At 49.4% G+C, this 22,785-nt stretch overlaps 1 protein-coding gene across 1 annotated transcript in view; it reads right to left on the reverse strand.

Annotated features, from left to right (window-relative positions):
- LOC136384624 (neuronal acetylcholine receptor subunit alpha-7) overlaps positions 1-22,785 on the reverse strand; it is a 51,046-nt gene that overhangs the window by 26,950 nt on the left and 1,311 nt on the right. The window contains exon 3 of the mRNA XM_066355013.1: positions 294-338. Coding sequence (XP_066211110.1) covers positions 294-338 — 45 coding nt within the window. The remainder of the gene's footprint in view (positions 1-293; positions 339-22,785) is intronic.

Below are 22,785 nucleotides of genomic sequence, written 5' to 3' on the forward strand. Positions count from 1 at the left end.
AAAAGGTTTGGGGACCCCTGTTGTAAATGATACTATGTCATCATTTCTTATGGCTGAGTAGTATTCCATTGTATATATATATGTACCCCCCCCATCTTCTTTATCCAATCCTCGATCAAGGGGCATTAGGGCCCTTGTAAAAAGGGGCCAGAGAGCTCGCTTGTTCGCTTTTCCCACTGCGGGAGGACGCACTAGGGTTTCCTCACCGGACCTCCCCTACACTTCACACACAAGCGTCTCAGAAGCAAGAGCAGGGGACGCCCGCAGGTGGGGACAACCCGGTGGCCACTTACCATTTGCAGCCAGATGTTAGTGGTGAGCACTTGGTTCTTCTCATCCTTTAAAGGAAAAGAGAGAGAGAGAGAGAGAGAGAGAGAGAAGAATTGTAACTACAGTTGGTGTGAACCCCCAAAGAGGGAAGGATACCTGTACTCAGAGAGGAGTCAAATGGTTGGGATGGTGGGAAATGTGTAAAAATCAAAGGGTACCAAGGGCTCCCCAAGCCTGCTCAGGGCTGTGTCACCCCAGAGTTAACCTTCCCTGCTCCTTCTGAGGTAAGGCACATTTAGTCGAGAGCACTTCTGAAAGACGGAAAGGCATATTAAAACCCTACAACCCCATCATCGGGACCCTTGCTAGTGGTTTAGCTTATTTTTCAATTTTTCTTTCTCTTCTTTCTTTCTTTCTTTCTTTCTTTCTTTCTTTCTTTCTTTCTTTCTTTCTTTCTTTAATTTAGTGAGAGGAGAGGAGGCAGAGACAGACTCCCGCATGAGCCCAACCGGGATCCACCTGGCATGCCCACCAGGGGGCGATGCTCTGCCCCTCCGGGGCGTCGCTCTGTTGCAACCAGAGCCATTCTAGCGCCTGAAGCAGAGGCCACAGAGCCATTCTTAGCACCCGGGCCAACTTTGCTCCAATGGAGCCTCGGCTGTGGGAGGGGAAGAGAGAGACAGAGAGAAAGGAGAGGGGGAGGGGTGGAGAAGTAGATGGGCACTTCTCCTGTGTGCCCTGGCTGGGAATCAAACCTGGGCATCCACACACAGAGCTGATGCTCTACTACTGAGCCAACCATTCAGAGCCTTATTTTTTTTATTTTAAAATAATTACAGTTTTTTAATTGATTTGAGAAAGAGAGTGAGAGTGAGAGAGAGATCAATTTGTTGTTTCATTTATTTATGCACTCACTGGTTGATTCATGTTTGTGCCCTGACCAGGGATCAAACCCACAACCTTGGTGTGTTGGGATGATGCTCTGAGCTAACCAGCCAGGGTTTATTTTAAAAATAGTCTATGGCCTTATACATGGGGATATACTTTAAAAAATTAAATGGAGTGCCAAGTCTAATTTTTAAAAGTCAAGAGTGTTGCCAGAGGCCCTGGCCAGTTGGCTCAGTGGTAGAGCGTAGGCCTGGTGTGCGGGAGTCCCGGGTTCAATTTCCAGCCACGGCACACAGGAGAGGCGCCCATCTGCTTCTCCCCCCCCCCTCCTTCCTCTCTGTCTCTCTCTTCCCCTCCCACAGCCGAGGCTCCATTGGAGCAAAGATGGCCCGGGCACTGGGGATGGCTCTGTGGCCTCTGCCTCAGGCGCTAGAGTGGCTCTGGTCACAACAGAGCAACGGCCTGCATGGGCAGAACATCACCCCCTGGTGGGCGTGCTGGGTGGATCCCAGTCGGGCGCATGCGGGAGTCTGTCTGACTGCCTCCCCGTTTCCAACTTCAGAAAAATACAAAAAGGAAAAAAAAACAGTGTTGCCAGATTGTATTGAGTTTCAAACAGAACAACGTAAACGTTTACGCTGTCCTCCCTGCGGGAAAGGGAGTGTGACGGCAGCCATACTATGGGCTATTACTGAGTGCCGTGTGGCCCCTGTGTGTACTGGTCCCCTATGGGGAGGCCTCCTTTCCTCTCACCTTTTATCTGACAGGTGGCTTGCGGAGCCCCCAGCACACATCCGCAAGGTAAATCCTTTCCAGGGGAACAAACTAAGGGTCAGGAAGGAGGCGAGGGGACGTTCATTCCTACGTGGAGTTCACTCAAAAACCCCCTTTTCCGCCCTGGCCGGTTGGCTCAGTGGTAGAGCGTCGGCCTGGCGTGCAGGGGTCCCGGGTTCGATTCCCGGCCAGGGCACACAGGAGAAGCGCCCATCTGCTTCTCCACCCCCCCTCCTTCCTCTCTGTCTCTCTCTTCCCCTCCCGCAGCCAAGGCTCCATTGGAGCAAAGATGGCCCGGGCGCTGGGGATGGCTCCTTGGCCTCTGCCCCAGGCGCTAGAGTGGCTCTGGTCGCGACAGAGCGACGCCCCGGAGGGGCAGAGCATCGCCCCCTGGTGGGCAGAGCGTCACCCCCTGGTGGGCGTGCCGGGTGGATCCCGGTCGGGCGCATGCGGGAGTCTGTCTGACTGTCTCTCCCCGTTTCTAGCTTCAGAAAGATACAAAAACAAAACAAAACAAAAAAAAAACCCTTTTCCAACATCTCCAAACTACCTCTATGTAGCATCCAGAAGGGGGCCCAGCAGTGTATCCACTGTGGCTCTTCCCTGGCACAGGGCACCTAAAAAAATACAACCTACTCGTCAACATTGATTGGCTTTTTCCAACGAGGACACCACCAGCTATTCACCGTGGCTGGCCAAACCCAACATGACTGAGCCACACCCAGACCACGCTCGTCCAAGACCAGAGACAGAGTTTCCTGCAGCAGTTAGACTGAGAACGTGGTCACGTGGTATGTCACGCTCCCTTCCCACCCCCCAAGGATTCCACAAACTAGACATCTCCACCCCCTCCAGGTGCAAGTCCTCGTGAACGATCCCATGCGGACATGCCAGGGGGCGCTGAGCCCAGGAGCGCCTCCAGTGGGAACTGTCTGGCCCGGTTCACCGCCGATGGCATTCACAGACACATCTCAGGCAGGAAGAACACAGACACCTGCGGGGGCGTGGCCAAGGGACAGGGACGCCCACAAGGCGCGGATGCTACTTCTCCCTAAGATAAATAATGTGTCGCATTGTGCACAGAGTTTGCAAAAAAACTGGTGCCTCCTTGTGTCCCTGCCTTAGCTGTTCTCACACACTGGGCCCCTTCGAGAGGCGAGACTGGGCGTTCAGAGGGGTATGAATCTTGCAGAGAAGGTAGGCAGCATGGCGAGAGAGAGACAGAGGATGAGCCCCCCTGGGGTGCAGGAGGGTCCCAGGCTGGGAGGCCATGTCTAGAGGAAGCTGCCAATCTGAGTACAGAAAACAAAACCGAAAAACAAAATCCCATTTTGCCAAAGAGAACATGCTGAGATTTTCGACTGGGAAAAGCTGTTGAGCGAAGCTTCCTCCACCCTCTCTCTGCTGAGCAAACACGTCCTGCACGGAGTCATATGCTGGAACTGCGAGTTCTCCAGCACCCTACCAGCCCCCGGTGTTACCCGGAAAAAACACCGAGAAGCTCCTTTAGGACGCGTCTCCGTGTCTTCGGTGTATTCATTGTTAAGGAGTTGATTCTGGTTGTTGTTAATGGACTTAAACTTAGCCAGCGATCTGTCCAGGGGTGGCTTTCTCTCTTGCTTTTAATTACCCCGGGCGTCTTCCTCTTCCTGGAGAAAGGCTCTGCGGTTGGGGAGACTGATGACGACTAATCTAATTAAAAAGGGCAGGTGTCCACCTTCGCTCCGGGGACGCTCTACCCGGAAACCTCATCAGCGCGCACATGAGGGTTTCCGAGGAGGGTCACAGCGTGGGGCCCAAGGACAGCATGGTGAAAACTGTGACCAACACAACAGCCCTCTGGGCGCGTCCTCGGGATGCCAGGTAGGGGAGGACCAGCCCCCGGAACGGGAACCCAGAGAGGCTGCAGGTGGGCGTTTCCGCAGCCGGTCCCCTTCCCTCCCCTCCCTGCCCAGGGCCTTCCGCTTGCTTGCTCATTAGTTCGCTGGCTGACTCTCTCAGCTCTCTCCGTCTGCTCCAGGGTGTCACACTTCCTTCCCACCTCCACTGCCCCTCCCCAGTTCATATGGCAAAGCTGAACCCCCTGCTGGGATCCGATCAGGAGGTGGGGGCTTTGGGGAGGTGAACGGGTCAGGAGGGTGTTGCCCTCCTGCGAGGGATTAGTGCCCCTTTCATAAAAGGGACCCAGGTACTACTCCCTTGCCCCCTTCCTGCTCTCTGAGAAGACAGCTGTCTGTGAAGCAGGAAGCAGGTCCTGGTCGGACACCACCCCGGTCAGCGCCTTGATCTTGGACGTCCGGCCCTTTGGGGCTGTGAGACAGACCCCTGTGTCGTCCTCTGTGTTGCTCTGTCTGAGGCATTGTTGAGTCTAAGGTCCTCGGTGCCGCACACGAGTTCCTGGTGTCCGCCCGAGCCTAGCCAGATGTTCACTCATTCCACACATCTTTGTGGAGCGCTTCCTGTCTGACGCATTAGGCCAGCGTGACAGGTTTAGTGGGGACCTGGACAGACGTTGCTTCTGAGCTCACGGGGAACAGGGAAGGGGGAATTGGGGAACGGGGAAGGGGGAATTGGGGAACGGGGAGGGGGGGAATGACACAGTTCAACAATGATGCACTCTCATCCCAAACAGTGGCAAAGACACAGAGATCAGGGTCAGGGCGGCTTCGGGGAAGATGACAGACAAGTTGTACCCTGGTGGATCAGGGGACAGAGTCCCTGGGATGAGCCTTCACCCGTACACCCCGTGACCCCAAGAAACCAGAGAGACTGGAACCCTCATGCCCTCCACGCGCACCCCGTGTCCTCAGAGAGCTCATGGCTTCTTCCCTTCCCAGCCCCGGGGACACAACGGCAGGAGACGGGACCTCTGTGCCAGGGAACCGCTGAAGACCAAGGTGGCCAAGCACCCCGTAAAGCCGACTGGCCTTGCCGTCTCTGGCTTGCTTTTGAACCTGAGCACTTCAGAATATTACTCATCCTTAAAAAAAAAAAAAAAAAGAGTAAATCCCCACATTGGCGGTGGCGTGAATGAACCTAGAGGATTTTATGCTGAGTGACCCTAGCCGGGCACACACAGAAAAGATGAATATCAGGATTCCACTTGCAAGGCGCAATACCGTAGGAGCAGAGAGAAGAAACAGGGACTGTCCCCACCATGGGGGGCGGGGGAGGTGGGAATGGGGGTGTTTCATCCAAAGACACAGAAGCCCCTTTCCGGGAGGTGAACAGGCTCTGGAGATCTGCTCTGCGGTGTGGAGCCGAGAGTTAACCCTATGTGGTCGTACTTAAAATTTGCGAAGAGGATATAATAATAATAATAATAATGATAGTAAATAATAAATATAGGAAGAGGGCCAGAAGAAACTTTTGGAGGTACCCACGTGGATGGTGTCGATGGTGGTGAAAGTCTTGTCTCATGGGCGGGTGCCTACCCCCTTTCAAACCCATGAAACTGGACTCATTCCATAGGCATAGCTTTTCCTGATGCCCATCTGACCTCAACCAAGTGGCTCTATATGAGCATAAACTAAATAAATAAATAAGCACACTCTGATTTAAGTGTAGGAGCTTTTTTTTTTTTTTTTCTTTTTCTGAAGTGAGAAGCGGGGAGGTAGAGAGACAGACTCCCACATGTGCCCAAGATCCACCCGGCATGCTCACCAGGGGGCGATGCTCTGCCCATCTGGGGCGTTGCTCCATTGCAACCAGAGCCACTCTAGTGCCTGAGGCAGAGGCCATGGAGCCATCCTCAGCGCCCGGGGCCAACTTTGCTCCAATGGAGCCTTGGCTGCGGGAGGGGAAGAGAGAGACAGAGAGAAAGGAGAGGGGGAGGGGTGGAGAAGCAGATGGGTGCTTTCAATTCCTGGTCGGGAATCAAACTCAAGACTTCCACATTCTGGGCCGGCACTCTACCACTGAGCCAATGTACCAGGGCTGGCTGAGCTTTTTAAAATCCACCTCCTGAAGAGTCATGTGTCGGCTCTAGAGCCCAGCTCCCTTCATCGTGTATAATGTGCTGTCTTGCATCTTTTTTTTTACAGCCGTTATTCTTACAGGAGTTATGTGGCTGCATCACTCCCCAGTAGTTTGCAAGAACTCTGAACCCTTTTTCTTTGCTCTTGGGGTAGATGTTGGGGGAACAAAAAACAACAACAGATCTAACGGTGTCGACGTCCTTGTCGGCGCAGGAAGTGCCTGGGTGAACACAGATTCCTGTCTGCGTCGCATTCCGTCCTTTATGACGAGAACAACTTCTGTCCCATTCAGTCTCCCCCCGGCCGTATTTTTGTCCCGGTAGCAAAGACGGAGACGTTGATTGAGTGTGTGGTGTTTTTTTTTTCCCCTGAGTCAGCGAGATTTTAGGTCCGACGAAAAGAACTCATCCGAATAAGACACAGACTCCTACCCAATCGATAGAAAGGCAGGCAATCCGATAGAAAAATGGGCAGAGGATGGACAGTTATGTGGTTTGCCCCACAGATGCTGTTGGTCAATGCTATCTGAAAATAACACCGCGAAACTTTCAAGAGAGGGCATTTTTCTTTTTTTCTTTCTTTTTTTTTTTTTTGTATTTTTCTGAAGCTGGAAATGGGGAGAGACAGTCAGACAGACTCCCGCATGTGCCCGACCGGGATCCACCAGGCACGCCCACCAGGGACAAAGCTCTGCCCACCAGGGGGCGATGCTCTGCCCCTCTGGGGCGTCGCTCTGCCGTGACCAGAGCCACTCTAGCGCCTGGGGCAGAGGCCAAGGAGCCATCCCCAGCACCCGGGCCATCTTTGCTCCAATGGAGCCTTGGCTGCAGGAGGAAAAGAGAGACAGAGAGGAAGGAGAGGGGGAGGGGTGGAGAAGCAGATGGGCGCTTCTCCTATGTGCCCTGGCCGGGAATCGAACCCAGGTCCCCCACACGCCAGGCCGACGCTCTACCACTGAGCCAACCGGCCAGGGCCGAGGGCATTTTTCTAAATGTTACACACACACACACACACACACACACACACAGGTCAGTATATAAAACCTTTTTGATGCAGTCTCCCATAAATCACGTCGTAACACAGTGTGGATAACCGGCCCCTCAGGCTGGCTCCTTTGAGAAATTGATGCCAGGTGGACAGGGGCGTGTGCGTCTCTGAGCGTAGGGCATTGCTCGGAGCGATGTCAGTTATTTCCCCCCTTATAAAACCCACTGCCCAATGCCACTGTGCAGGGAACACACCCATGGCCACGTTGCTCCCTCTGCTCCCGGGTGTGAAGGTCCAAGAGGGTCCCCCAGGAGAGTCACTCCCCCACCCAACCTTGCAGCCATGTGGGTGGACCCCATCTCCAGCCGGGGGGGCCCATTCTCCCCCGGGGAAGCGGGAAGGGGCTCTGGGACTAAAGGGTCCTGTCGCCATCTCTGTAAGGGGAAGGCCTCCCTCTCTCCCCTCAAATGACAAATTTGTAAGAATACCACCTCCGAAGTGGCTTGTGACAGTGGAACCCGACTGAGGGGAGACCCTACCTCCAGTGCGGGCAGTGGAGGTGGTCAGGGAGGGGCACAGAGACTGGGGAGCCCATGGGAGGGGGGGGAGACAGGGCTCTAGTCACTCTGCGTGACCCGTGAATCAAGGCTTGTCAAAACGCTCCCCGGACGGGAACAATAAATTCTCTTTACGCTTGAGCCCTCACCCTCACTGAACTCAAGTCCAGGCATTTCCTTCACGGTTTACAACCAAGAAAACACATGAGTTATAATATCTCTCTGGGCCTGAGGCAGCAGCCCTACGCACAGCCGGACACCTCCCGGTGCCTGAGTTATGGGAAGGGTTAGAGCCTCAACCTCAGGCTCGTACAGTGAATCCTGTTGGAAAACAGAACGCAAGGTGTCCCGTCAAGACTGAGGTCCCCTCGCCCTGGCTGGGTATCTCAGTGGCTAGAGCGTCATCCTGATACACCAAGATTGCAGGTTTGATCTCAGGTCAGGGCACATACAAGAATCAACCAATGAAGGCATCAAGAAGTGAAAAAATCCCTGGCCGGCTGGCTCAGCAGTAGAGCATTGGCCCAGCATGTGGAAGTCATGGGTTTGATTACTCGGTCAGGGTACACAGGAGAAGTGCCCATCTGCTTCTCCACCCCTCCCCCTCTCCTTCCTCTCTGTCTCTTTCTTCCCCTTCCACGGCCAAGGGTGCATTGGAGCAAAGTTGGCCCGGGCACTGAGGATGGCTCCATGGTCTCCACCTCAGGCGCTAGAATGGCTCTGGTCGCATCAGAGCGACGCCCTAGATGGGCAGAGCATTACCCCCTGGTGGGCGTGCCGGGTGGATCCCGGTCAGGCACATGCAGAAGTCTGTCTCTCTGCCTCCCTGCTTCTCACTTCAGAAAATAACAAAAAGAAGAAAAAGGAGGAGAAGAAGAAGAAAAATGAGGAAAAAAAGAAGAAAAGGAAGAGCAACAAAAAAAATCAATGTTTCTCTCTCTCTCTCTCTTCCTCTCTAAAAAAAAAAAAAAAAAAATTATTTAAAGACCTGAGATTCCAAGACAGGAGGCAGAGATTAGGGGATTCCAACAGAGCCCTCTATGCAGAACTGAATTATATACACAAACAAGCAAAACAGAAGCAGTCTCATACATTCTCTGGACAGACGGATGGTTGCCGGGGAGGGGGTGGGGTGGCGTTGGTTGAGTGACAGAGGTGAAGGGACTGAGAAGCACAGATGGGCAGTTACAGAACAGTCACAGAGATGTAAAGTCCAGCACTGGGGACATAGTCAATAATACTGTAATAACTCTGTAGAAGTGCCAGGTGGGTCCCAAAAGCCAGCGAGAGGGCCAGGGTGTTGAGATTCGTGAACAGAAGACAGGGCAGCAGGCTGCTTTTGTTATTGGAGGCTTCAGAGAGTCTTACAGGTACTGAAGATTACTTTGTTTAACAGATTAAGAGAGAAAAAAAAGTAAATTAGGACCACCACTAAGGAAAGAAAGGTGAAAACTATTGCATCACCCTTAAAGCACAGAAAATGAAAGATTGTGTGTAGACACAGCCTCTCCACATGGTGTGAGCAAGATGATAAACATTCAAAATGACCACCACATGGACATAGTGTGGCTGCAAACACCCGAATGAGTGACTATTTTTTTTAAAAAATAGCAAATGCAAGACAGAAAGAAAGGAACAAAGATGGGCAGATAAACATAACTAAAAGACAAAGTAGAACCCTGGCCGATTGGCTCAGTGGTAGAGTTTCGCCTCACTTGTGGATGTCCTGGGTTCAATTCCCAGGTCAGGGTACACAGGAGAAGCAACCATCAACTTCTTAACCCCTCCCCCCTCCCTTTTCTCTCTCTCTCTCTCTCCCCCTTCCACAGCCATGGCTTGATTGGCTCGAGCGAGTTGGCCCCGGGTGCTGAGGATGGCTCTGTAGCCTTTACGTCAGACACTAAAAATAGCTTGCTTCCTGAGCGACGGAGCAATGGTCCCAGATGGGCAGAGCATCCCCCATAAAGGAGTTGTTGGGTGGATCCTGGTCGGGGCACATGTGGGAGTCTGTCTCTCTGCCTCCCTGCCTCTCATTTAATTAAAAATAAATACAAAGCACAGTCTGGAAAAAGGCCCACACAAGATGGCCATGCCCCTCCCTCTGAGCCCTTTATACTCTATAACCGGGATTGGGAACCATTTTGGCTGAGAGAACCATGAAACACCACATATTTTAAAATGTAATTCTGTGAGAGCCATACAACGACCCGTGTACCTTATGCATTATCAAAAAAAAAAAAAATTTGGTGTTGTCCCAGAGGACAGCTGTGATTGGCTCCAGCCACCCGCAACCATAAACATGAGCGGGGTAGGAAATGAATGGATTGTCATACATGAGACTGTTTTATATTTTTAATGTTATTTTTTTATTCTTAAAGATTTATTGGCAAGCCAGAGGCAGCCATCCAAAGGGCCATAGGTTTCCGACCCCCTGCTCTATAACTTTATATAAAGCCTTGGATCAAATTAAGCCCGGTTTCAAAGACAAGACTATAAAATAATCAAATGAAATGGAAAGGGAGACTGCAGAGCTCGATACCTAAACTTAATCAAAACAGCACTCTTCTGTGGCTAATCAATTGCACCCGGGAAGGAACCAAACAGACTCTGCAGGGAAAAAAATAAATAAAAATTGAGTTGCCAGCATGCCGGCAAGGCACGAGATCATCAGCGTTTGTGCCGAGGGAAAGCACAGAGTAATTAAGTCCATTAGAGAAAGTGTTTGGAGACAGAGAGCGGAACCAGAGAGGTCACAGCCGGAGCTGAAACACAGAACCCACGGGAAATTGCACGAGTCCCAGGATAATACACAGGGGGCCCTGTGTCTGGTCCTAGCAACACCGCAGACCCCACGATCAAAACACCTGCCTGTAGCAAGATGTCGAGACGTGTCAAAGGAAATCAAACACGTCTTTTTTTAAAAAGATACACTTTTTCAATTACAGTTGGCATTCAGTATTACTCTGTAGTGGTGTCAGGTGGATAGCGAAGTGGTTGGAAAGTCTGAGGATATCTCTGAAGAAAATCCAAGTGGGCCCTGGCCGGTGGGCTTAGTGATCGAGTGTTGGCTCCACGTGTAGATGTCCCAGATTTGATTCCTGCTCAGGGCACACAGAAGCGTCCATCTGCTTCTCCACCTTCCCCCTCCTCTTTGCCTCCTGCAGCCGTGGCTCAATTGGAGTGAGCTGGCCCTGGGCGCTGAGGATGGCTCCATGGCCTCCGCCTCAAGCACTAAGAAGAGCTTGGTTCCTGAGCCACGGGTAATGCCCCAGATGGGCAGAGTATCACCCCCTCGTGGGCTTGTCAGGTGGATCCGGGTCTGGGCACAGGCAGGAGTCTGTCTCTGCCTCCCTTCCTCTCACTAAGAAAGGAAGAAAGAAAGAAAGAAAGAAAGAAAGAAAGAAAGAAAGAAAGAAAGAAAGAAAGAAAGAAAGAAAGAAAGAAAGAAAGAAAGAAAGAAAGAAAACCTCAAACCTTGATTCGAAAGAATCTATGCTCCCTTGGGATCACTGTGGCATTGTTGACAATTGTGGAGATTTGGAAGCAACCCCAAGTGCCCATCAGGAGAAGAGTGGATAAAAAAAATAGGGCGGTGCATTTATATGATAGAATACTATACTGCCCATGGCCCAGCATGGCTATTCTCAGTGCTTTAGTTTCTCAGTGTCTCAGCGCTTTAGTTTCTCGTGCATGTTGGTACCCAGGAAGCACCCAGTGCTAACTCCAGCCCTAGTAACACAGTGTGGGCAGAGGCGTCTGCTTTAAAGTCCTACCCTGACCCCGGTGAAACCAGGATGCGGTCACCTTGGAAACCTGCAGGCCAGGAGCATTGCCCGAAGATGCACACCACTGCAGACAAAGCACTCTGATGCCCGAGCCCTGTGGAATCCCGGCTCACACAATCAGCACAAGAATCCTAGAGGACCCCAAAGAAGCCTAGGAAGCTAGCGGTCTCCAATTGGAATGAGACCATCCTTTCTGTTTCTCCGAAATCTATCAATAAGGAGTCCCCCACGGGTCTTTAGGCAGTAAGACTTTTCTCTCACGGATGTGCGGAGAGGCAACGAATTACTGGGGCCCAGATATAATTTGGCAGTTCATTGTAACTAATCACGGCACCACTTGAACACTCACAAAGGAAAATTTGACACTTCCCCTCCCCCACACACACCCTGCTCCCTGTCCCCAGAATGTAAGTCGATTAGATTTCCCGTCGAATTCAGAGCAGTCTGATGTCCTGCTTTATACGGAACAATGAGGCACTAAGTAAACCCAACTCAAGACCACTCACTGGCCTCTTTTCTTCTCCTGAAAGGGGTGAGTGACGTCACTCAGGCCGGGTCCACCCTACCAAGAAAAATGTTCCTATCGCAAGTCAGGAACAACAAAATTACTTTGAAAATTCTTTGGTCATTCAAGTGATTAAACAGTTTGCGTAAAGCTCCAAAGGAATTCCTTCCCTCATAAATTACCTTTTGTTAAAGTGTGGGGCCAGTTAAAATATAGCAGGGAAAAATTTTTTTTGTTTGTTTCATCATAAACCTGAAAAAAAAAATTTTTTTTTGTTTCATCATAAACTTGCACTGGCTAGGAAGAAATTGCTCACTGCACAGGACCCCCAAGTTGAAGCCCATCCAATAAGTTATAGCTGGATTTCCATCCCACAACTCCCCACCCCTGGCTGTCTGTAAGCACCCCTTCCCTATACACACAAATCAATTTGCACGCATTTTTATATTCATGATAACCCCAAACAGCCCATTTATTTTCAAGGTAATGAAGGGATTCATTTGTCCCCAACAGCTGGGTTATTACAGAGGATTCAGTGTTCAAATAATGGAAGATTCCCAGGCAAGGAAGGGCTCCCCCCCCCCATCTTGGGCATTTTATAATCTGGTTTAAGAACTTCTCAAACTATAATCATGAGTCACTCTCCACCCTCTTTTTACCCAGCAATGATATATTTTTTCTTTTCTTTTTGTATTTTTCTGAAGTGAGAAGAGGGAAGGCAGAGAGACAGACTCTGCATGAGCCTGACCGAGATCTACCCGGCATGCCCAGTAGGGAGCGATGCTCTGCCCATCTGGGGTGTCGCTCTGTTGCAACAGGAGCCATTCTAGCACCTGACGCAGAGGCCATGGAGCCATCCTCAGTGCCTGGGCCAACTTTGCTTCAATGGAGCCTCGGCTGCGGGAGGGGAAGAGAGAGACAGAGAGATAGGAGAGAGGGAAGGGTGGAGAAGCAGATGGACGTTTCTCCTGTGTGCCCTGGTGAGGAATCGAACCCAGGACTTCCACACACGGGGCCGACACTCTACCACTGAGCAAACCTGCCAGGGCCCCTTTAGGTTTACTTTTAAGTCAAGAGACTTTAAAAAAAATTATGAACTTTTTGGGCTAATGCCACATCTCAGGCACAATCCTAAAGAAAATAAAAGGCAGACACCAGAATAAACATGGAAGTCCGAAGATGTTTCTGATGTGATTTATAGTGTCAAGAACAGCACAATGTAAACAAGCTAACTGGTCAACAATGAATTGGGGCATACCCATGAAAGGGAATATTATGTAATGAGCAACAGAATATAAGCATACCAAAAAAAAAAAAAAAAAAGTTAGAATAGAAAATGGGTGAAAAGCATCCGGTAAAATTGTACGTAGAGCAATACCCCATTGTTTCATTGATGGTGTGAGTTCTATTCTGTGATCCCTCGTATTTCTCCTCCCCTGCTTAGTCATAAATGTGATCTCGCTGATTATTTAAATACTGAACACCTCCCTGAGAACTCTGGGTCCAACCTGCCTTACTGAGAATGACTGGCCACGTCTAAGTCGGGTGTAGGCAGATATGATGCTGACCTCCATGAACACATGGCTGTAGGGGTGGGACTGACAATAGAGGCTGTCACAGGACTCTGGGAAGCTGGTGTCAGCGGGAAACATGGGGATCAGGGGCTGGTGCATCTCACAGACCCGGCTTTCCTGACGGCTCTGTAAATGCTGCGTGTCATGGCAACGTGTTTAGATATGTTAGAATTAGATGATGCTGTAGCCCATACATTTTCTCCATAGGGAACCCATACTCAGTAATTAAGATGTCCACATGTGCCTGTGGACACACGTGGACATATTCAAAATTTCATAAAGTTCACTGAGCATGCAGCCATCACACACATAACTCTTTCATTATTTCCTGAAAACCATAATAAATTAATCATCAGTCAGGATTTCTAACAACCAAAAGCCCCAAAAAGCAAATACATAGGAAAGTATCTTACAAGCTTGAGGAAGACTACCTTTTGAATATAACACAGATGCACTACAGGTAGAAAAAAAAAGAATTACACATCTGACCACATTAAAATGAATAATGTCAGTTCATCAAAAGACACCATTTATTGGCCCTGGCCAGTGGCTCAGTGCATAGAGTGTTGGCCAAGTGTATGGATGTCCTGGGTTTGAGTCCCACTCAGGGCACACAGAGAAGCTGCTTCTTGCCACCTCCCTCTCCCCCTTCCCTCTCTCTTCCTCCCTTCTGCAGCTAGTGGCTCAATTGATTTGAGTGTGTTGGCCCCAGGCACTGAGGATAGCTCAGTTGGTCTAAGCACATCAGCCTCAGGTGCTAAAAATAGCTTGGTACTCCAGCATCGGCCTCAGATGAAGGTTGCTGGGTGGATCTAGTTGGGGTGCATGCAGGAGTCTGCCTTACTATCTCCCTGCCTCTCACCTAAAAAAAAAAGACACCACTTATCTGTCGCTATGTTTTACTTCAATTAAAAGTGTACACAAGAGCCCTGGCCGGTTGGCTCAGTGGTAGAGCGTCGGCCTGGCGTGCAGGAATCCCGGGTTCGATTCCCAGCCAGGGCACACAGGAGAAGCGCCCATCTGCTTCTCCACCCCTCCCCCTCTCCTTCCTCTCTGTCTCTTCCCCTCCCGCAGCCGAGGCTCCACTGGAGCAAAGATGGCCTGGGCGCTGGGGATGGCTCCTCGGCCTCTGCCCCAGGCGCTAGAGTGGCTCTGGTCGCAACAGAGCGACGCCCCAGAGGGGTAGAGTGTCGCCCCCTGGTGGGCGTGCTGGGTGGATCCCGGTCGAGCGCATGAGGGAGTCTGTCTGACTGTCTCTCCCCGTTTCTGGCTTCAGAAAAATACAGGAAAAAAAAAAGTGTACACAAGAGAGAAGCAAAAAACATTAAAAACAGTGAAAAGACCAGCCAAAGTGTCTGAGAAGATATTTGCAAAACATGTAACTAATGTCTCGTGTTCATAATCTAGAAAACCATACAGACCAATAAGGAACAAACAAACAAACAAACAAAACACCCAAAAACAAAATACCCAGATAAAAATAGGCAAGAGACATGAATAGGCACTCCTCAGAAGATGTCCAAGAAGAAAATTAAGAGATGACAATGTCCTTGACTTTATTGGTAATCCCTCCACACCCACCAGAATGGTAAGTGGAAAAAAAGACTGAACTAACAATGGTGGGTGGCTACGTAGAATAAGACTTTTTCATACCCTGCTGGTGGGGATGGTAATTGGTATAAACTGTTTTTGGACATGGTTTGGCTTCATCTGGAGAAAGTTAAAAATAGGCCACCCTGTGACAAACTGAGCAAGGACACGTGTGACAGACGGAAATGCAAACGGCATGCGTCCAAGGACATGAACAATAAGAACACTCATGTCCTGCATAATCGACAATAATAGCCCAACACACTCAAACTACCCTTTAACAGAATAATAAATCGTGTTATAGACGCATAGGAAAAAAAAACAACAACGAATGATAGCAACAGACAACAACAGCTTAGGTGACGCTTGCAAAAACAAAATGGAGCCAAAGAAACCAGACGGAAAAGAATGCATACTGTGTGCGTGTGCTTGTGTGATTCCACTTACAGAACAACGTGGGGGGGTGCAAAATGACACCTCGGTGCTTGATGTCGTGTTGGGTGGGGTTCCCTGGTGATGATTAACTCACTAGCCGGTTTTGATGGTGTGCCACATTGTGGCTGTCTGTTATAAAGTCCAAAACAGGATTAAAGGTTTCAAAAATGAAATGTATCCCTCTCTATGAGTTGGCCCCTGCCTATTCAATGTTATCAGAGGCCAATACAACATCTTAATCGGAAACAGTGGAGAAACTAACGTTTGCTAACTAGGGATATCTTTTTTTTTTTTTTTTGTATTTTTCCGAAGCTGGAAACGGGGAGATAGACAGACTCCCACATGCGCCTGACCGGGATCCACCCAGCATGCCCATCAGGGAGTGATGCTCTGCCCATCCGGGTTGTCTAGCGCCTGAGGCAGAGGCCACAGAGCCATCCCCAGCGCCCGGGCCATCTTTGCCCCAGTGGAGCCTTGGCTGCGGGAGGGGAAGAGAGAGACAGAGAGGAAGGAGAGGGGGAGGGGTGGAGAAGCAGATGGGCGCTTATCCTGTGTGCCCTGGCTGGGAATCGAACCCGGGACTTCTGCACGCCAGGCCGACGCTCTACCACTGAGCCAACCAGCCAGGGCCCACTAACTAGGGATTTCAATTGCACATTCCTCCCAGGTGGAGAGTAATCAAATCTACCTGGATAACCAGTGAGCAACCTTGGCTTCATTTGCTTCATTTGAATCCCCCCTCCTCCTCCCACCCTCTGGTCATGTCCCATTGTATTGTGTGAGCTGTCTGAAAACTGGTCACATTAGATCAGAACGTCATTTTGACAATTCCGACGTTTCAAAACATTTGAAGCTCCACCTGAACACACCTTCTCTCCGCGAAATAAAAACAAAGGCATTTTCCTGGCTTCTCTGTGCCTTTGCCCTGGATGCAGACGCCACCTCCTTATCTCAAGACAGGAACATTTACGGACACTTTGCTTAGCGTGACCTGAGAGAAACCCCCCCCCCCCCGCCTTGGAGCATCTCCAAGGTGGCATTCATTAAGCAGGACAGTGACAGGGTCTGTCCCCTTTGCCACGGCTGCCGGTCAGTTTCTTCCTGGATCACCTGGCTTTGAACTGGAGTCGGCCTCGGGCCCAGCCCTTTCCCACAGCCTGTGCTCCTGCAGTGATTTATTGTTTAACCCATCGTGCAAGATTTTATACAATGCCTGATTTAATCTCCTGTCAGCATCAGTCAATTATTTCTGGCTTTCGGGGAGCTGTACCGCCACACCTTCCCTCTCGAAAACCTAACAAGCCTGTTACGTCATGTCTCAGCCAAGAAAATTAAAAATCCAACAGGGAGAGCGAGGTAAGAACCCCTGGTGTGTTTGTGTGCACACGTGTGTGTGTGTGTGTGTGTGTTTACACACACATAAATAGGCACGCAGACACGTTATTTTACAATAGTTTGGGGATTTTTTCTTCTTCTTCTAAAACTGTATTATCGCTGCTGATGTTGACCTGTGAATAAGGAAGTCACCGAATAAACATCACGGGCATTGTTCTCAGAAGGCTTCAGATGACTTTTGTCTTCTCTGAGCAAAAGCTCTACCTAATCCTAATAAATCAATAAGAGAACAGAGATTTTCATTGGGTGCCCCTCCACAGCAGGACCGTATCTGTTCCATCGACAGTGTGTCAGGAATGAAGGAAGGGGCTCTGGGGACTGACCCCTTCGGGAAGTATCTCTGGTGGTAGATGTGAAAGGCAGCATTGACAAGAAAGATTCTTGTAGTCGGAGCGCCCGTAATTTTCAGTCTATAAAGCCTAGAGAATCAGGCCCAGTTGGAGATCCCAGAGCCGTAAAGAGGTTTTTGTGAGGAATAAAACTTCTACTGCAATAAATCTGGGCCAGTTATCAAAGTGTGCTGTGAACATGTTTTTGTTGTTGTTGTTGTTTATTTGTTTTGTTTTATTTTTGTATCTTTCTGAAATGAGAACCAGGGAGGCAGAGAGACAGACTCCCACATATGCCCGACCAGAATCCACCAGACAGACCCACCAGGGAGCAATGCTCTGCCCATCTGGGGCATTGCTCCGCTGTAACCGGAGGCATTCTAGCACCTGAGGCGGAGGCCATGGTGCCGTCCTCAGCGCCCGGGCCAACTTTGCTCCAATGGAGCCTTGGCTGTGGGAGGGGAAGAGAGAGATAGAGAGAAAGGAGAGGGGAAGCATAGAGAAGCAGATGGGCACTTCTCCTGTGTGCCCTGACTTGGAATCGAACCCGGGACTTCCACACACTGGGCCAACACTCTACCACTCAGCCAACCAGCCAGGGCCTGTGAACACATTTTTAATTCATCATTTCCGTTCTGCCATCAGCAACGAGGTACCAGGGGGTTCCCACCAACCAATTGCAGGGGGAACAATTGGAAAACATGGGGAGATGGGACTGTCTTAGGCACGAAAGCACCAAAGGAACAGGTAATGAGGAATTTCAGGTTCAAGACCAGGAGGGGAGAGAATACCAGATTGGGGACCACTTGTCCAGAAACATGGGATGCTTCCCAAAGCCATGCTGGAGAGGCCAAATGTTGAACCAGATCTTGACAGACTCAGGAGTCCGGGGGACAAAATAGGAGTTCAGGGGTCACTGAACAGAGGACCCTAGTCAATTGCCTCTGCTTACACCCTAAAAGGTAGACATCAAAGTCAGAAACAGACCCGCCCTCACAGAACTGGAAACCCAACTGCTTATCTCAACTACTAACGGCATCACAGTGGTGGGAGCTTGTCGGCGCCCACAGCCTGTATGCTACTCAGAACAAACATAAAACTAGAGGAAGAGAGAGAGGGGTGTGTGTTTTCAAAGCCCCCAAATTATCTCCACCGTTTTTCCACACGCAATGCCTGGGACACAATTTAAACAAAACCAACCAGGCTTAGAAGCAACATCACGGATGATTTTGATAAACATTAAAAAAAGAGAGAGAACCACTTTCTAAAATAAGAATTGGAATCAGGACTGATGATGTGGTGGTGACAGGCATTATATAATAATGGGACAAGAATACAATTTTATTTTTAAAACTCTATTTGTTTATGACTTGGCTTATTTGCATTGTTCTAAAACGAATGCCAGCTAATTAGTTTTTAAGGCATCGTAATGCTGTTAAACTGTTTTACGGTTTAAGTATTTCTCTGCACATCCTATGACCACAAGGAAACAGAGAAGAAACTGTACCAGAATGTCTGGAGCAATTGTAATTGTGGTCAATCCTTCCTTAGTCCTTTTTTGTTTTGTTTTTAACTTGGTGTGTAGCCTTAAGAAGCAACATGTCTCAAAACATTACTAGGATAATTACTTCACTGCACCTTGAGTTGCCTTTGTAGACTGTGTTCAAGGTGCGTGATCTTACCGCTAACACTTGATACCATTCTGTTAGGGTTGCAGCATTTTAAATATACACTAATGAATGCAAAATTATAAGCCTGATAAACTTGAGCAGAAAGCCATCACAGAGATTATCAGGTGATATATAAGCTTTTGGGACAGTGGGCTTCCCAACATTTTATTGTCATCTGCAACTGCAAACCCCAAATGCACAACTGGTTATTCAACTGTCTTGTGACTAAGGCTTTCAAACCCCCCCCCCCCAAAAAAAGTGCAGCGGCAATGACAAAAACCTACAAACTAACCAAAATCCTTCACGCAGAATGATGCGTTTTACGCTGGTGTCTAATTAGCTGTTGGTTCATATTGTTCCTTTTCAATACCTGGCCCACCAAACACGCTTCCCTAACTGCACATTAATTTTATGCAAATCCACACTTAGAATGGCCTTCGATGTGTGTGCACAGGTGAGTGGCTAAATGGTAGAAATAAAAAAAAAAAGCCCTGGCCGGTTGGCTCAGTGGTAGAGCATCGGCCTGGCGTGCGGAAGTCCTGGGTTCGATTCCCAGCCAGGGCACACAGGAGAGGCGCCCATCTGCTTATCCACCCCTCCCCCTCTCCTTCCTCTCTGTCTCTCTCTTCCCCTCCCGCAGCCAAGGCTCCATTGGAGCAAAAGATGGCCCGGGCGCTGGAGATGGCTCTGTGGCTTCTGCCCCAGGCGCTAGAATGACTCTGGTCGCAACAGAGCGATGCCCCAGATGGGCAGAGCATCGCCCCCCGGTGGGCGTGCCGGATGGATCCCAGTCGGGCGCATGCGGGAGTCTGTCTGACTGCCTCTCCGTTTCCAGCTTCAGAAAAATACACACAAAAAAAAGATATATCATGGAAACTGCTGGGTGGTTTAGAACCTCACATGTGCATCACTTCAAAATGATTTCTTGTGCTATTATCTCATTCCCAGCCCATAAGGTAAATTAATAACCACTGTAAGTCAGAGCATGCATTTAGGAACCATTTAAGGACTGTCACTGAGCACATCTGTCTACGTCCCCAGGTGAATTTTACTTGTATGTCATAGATAATGGGTCCAAATGTCTCTGGAATATGTCCTTTGCTCCACATTCTCACAGTGACCGGTCTAATTGTGAACCCCTCATCCCCTCCTCCTCTCCAATCTGTCCCCCCACACACACTGCCACTTAGCATCCTCCATCTAAACACAGACCTAGCTACTTCCCTTCTCCATAAACACCCACCACAAACTCCCACTATCCACCTAGACTTTCCCCAGTAACTGAAACAGACCACGACAGATAAGGTGATTCTTTAAAGATACGTGTCTTGTCTTTAAAATGTCGGCACATTTTTTTTTAATTCTAATCTATGATTTCTACTTTTTGGATTGAATACAAATTTCATGGTTTGGCCCATTTCCATTTCTAGGAATATAGGCTACAACAAGCTGATGTTGCAGCTTCACAAAACGCTTGGCACCCTGCCCTCTCCTGCCCTCGGAGGTACCCAGACTAGGGCTCTGGGAAAAATCCAAATTCTGCAGAGGCCCTCAAGACAGCACGTACTCTATTGCCTCTCCTGTCTCTGAAACTCACCTCTCGAGTTCACCTCCTTCTAAAAAAATAATGCTAACCTCTGTCTTGTTGGGTGAGCTCCTAGAACACACCCTTCTTATGAAAGGGCCGAGGAAGAAAAGTGAGTCGTTTGGCCCATCCTGCACCTCTTTTAGAAATTCTCAACAAACACAACCACATTCCATTTTCTGAGACATCTGGCTGGAGAGTCTGCAGCCCTGAGGAACGAGGAGCCCCAGTTCCCTAGAACACACCTCGGTGAAAAGGGTGCTTCCCTCTACCACACCCTCTCTGTCTTCCCTCGCCCTGGTCTTAGTACTGGGAGAGCCTTCTGTAATATCTTCAACTGGGAGGCTCCCAATCGCTTTTTAAAAAGATAGCTTTGAAACCATTCCCAGCCACCCTAACTAGGAATAAACACTTTTCTCCTGGATGCATTTGCAGCAGCGTGTACAGGCGTTTATGTTAAGTTACACATGCAAGAATCTTGGACTCCATGCCAGTCCTGCTACCTAGAATGTGAGTTCTTTTTTACTGTATTGATTTGAGAGAGGAGGGGAGAAGGGAGGGAAAAAAGGATGGAGGAAGGGAGGGAAGGAAGATGAGAGGGAGGACCAATGCACTCATTGGTTGTTTCATGTACGTGTCCTAACCACGGGGATCGAACTCACAACCTTGGCACACAGGGACGATGCTCTCACCAACTGAGCCACCCAGCCAGCGCCAGAAGGTGAATTTTCAAAGTAGAAACCTATCCTTTACTCACCTATGAGCTCCCAGAATCTAGTAAGTTCACCAGCCAAGCTCAGTGAATATGTGTGAAATAAAGCAATGAAAGAGAGAGAGGGAAAAAAAAAAGAAGCTTGCACAGAAACAAAATGTGTAGCATCCTATGTCATCTCCCTATCACTGCAGCCTGGGACTCTCTACTGGCATAAAGGGGAACAGTCAAACGATTTGGGGGGAGAGGGCAGTCTTTAAAACAGAACGGGCAAACGTCCTCCGGAATTGAATTTGCGAAGAGAGAATCGTAGACCAGTCAAGACTTCGCTCCTAAGCAGCGCCTACGAGTCATTGTGCCTCTGTCCGTGGTGCTGAGATCCCAGATGGGAAGCGCTGGCTCAGCTTCTAAACCAGGCTCGAGCCAAGTCTGACTGGAATTACAAGTGTTTGCGTGTATCAGTGCAAGCTCCGATAGAGAGACTTCCTCCTTTCCCCGAGATCTCAGCACAGTCCTCTCAAGTCAATCGGTCACAATTTGGGCGGTATGAATCCATGAAGGTGACTTGGTTCCGCAAAGGCTGCTACTAACTTGCAAGGAGGCAGGGGCGCCCAGAGGTGGGTTGGCCTTGCAGCCCTGCCTCTGACCAGTGAGCCAGCCACCTTGGACAAGCAAGCATGCCTTCCCGGGCATTCAGGACCTGACCTCTGAGTTGAATAAGCTACCTAATTAAGGTCGAGCTGAACCTTCAGTGAATCGCCAATATGTGCTGGGCAATTTCTCTTACTTAATCCTCTCCAAACCCCGTGAAGCGGGTACTGTTAGTCTCTCCTTTTACGCACGAGGGAAAAGGGGATTTAGAAAGGTCTTCGGCTCAAGGCCACTCTATGAACTCTGAGCGTTTGCATGGCTGGGAAGTTCAATGGCTAAGTCCGTGGCCAAGGTCAGACCAAGTCTTCCTCCCCTCCCCCACCCCCACAACCTGTCTTCACACACGGTTCTCTCATGCTGGGGTGTTGGTGATACACAGTGCTTACGATCTGTTACTTTTGAATTTCCTAACTTTTTTCTTTTTTTGGTTACTTTAAAATTTCCTAACTTGACCAATAATAATAATAATAATAATAATAATAAAGCTTTTTTGGCATTTGTTTGCAAATGTTTGTTTCTAATTTTTACACAGTGTCATCCCAGCCCATGCCTAAGGCTTCTCCTAAAATCCCCAATCCTTCATGTAACCTGCTTTCTGAAGAGTCCCTTAAAAAGGTTGGGGTGCCCAGGAGAAATCTTGCAGCTTCTCGGGGAGTGGCTTTCATCTCCAAAACAGATTTCTGTGTCCCTAAGAAGGTCCACTCAACTCAACTGCTGTTTTTGTTTCTCGGCCAAGTGTCCATCTACAGCACCCTCACATCCCATGCATTCAGCACAAGGACCCGGCCAAAAGAGGCTGCTACAGAGCACACACACACGGTGAGGCAGTCTGGCAAGAGCCAACCCTGGGCAAGTGGGGGGGGTCTTCCTTCTCGCCCTCCCATCCACCTCACGTGGAGTGAGTTAGCTCAGTGGCCTGGACCTCTGTCCTGAGCAGGGGTGGGGGAGGAGACATTATTTTTTGTTTTGATAAAATTGACCATAGTGTGGTCTTTCAAAGCTGCCTCCACGGTTCTTTATTTAGTTTCACCATCCTGACCAATAAAGTGCTATTGTGCCCGGTTCATCAACGGGAAAGTACAGACTCAGGACATTTGAGAT

The sequence above is a fragment of the Saccopteryx leptura genome, chromosome 13 (assembly GCF_036850995.1).
Source record: "Saccopteryx leptura isolate mSacLep1 chromosome 13, mSacLep1_pri_phased_curated, whole genome shotgun sequence".
Classification (NCBI taxonomy): Eukaryota; Metazoa; Chordata; class Mammalia; order Chiroptera; family Emballonuridae; genus Saccopteryx; species Saccopteryx leptura.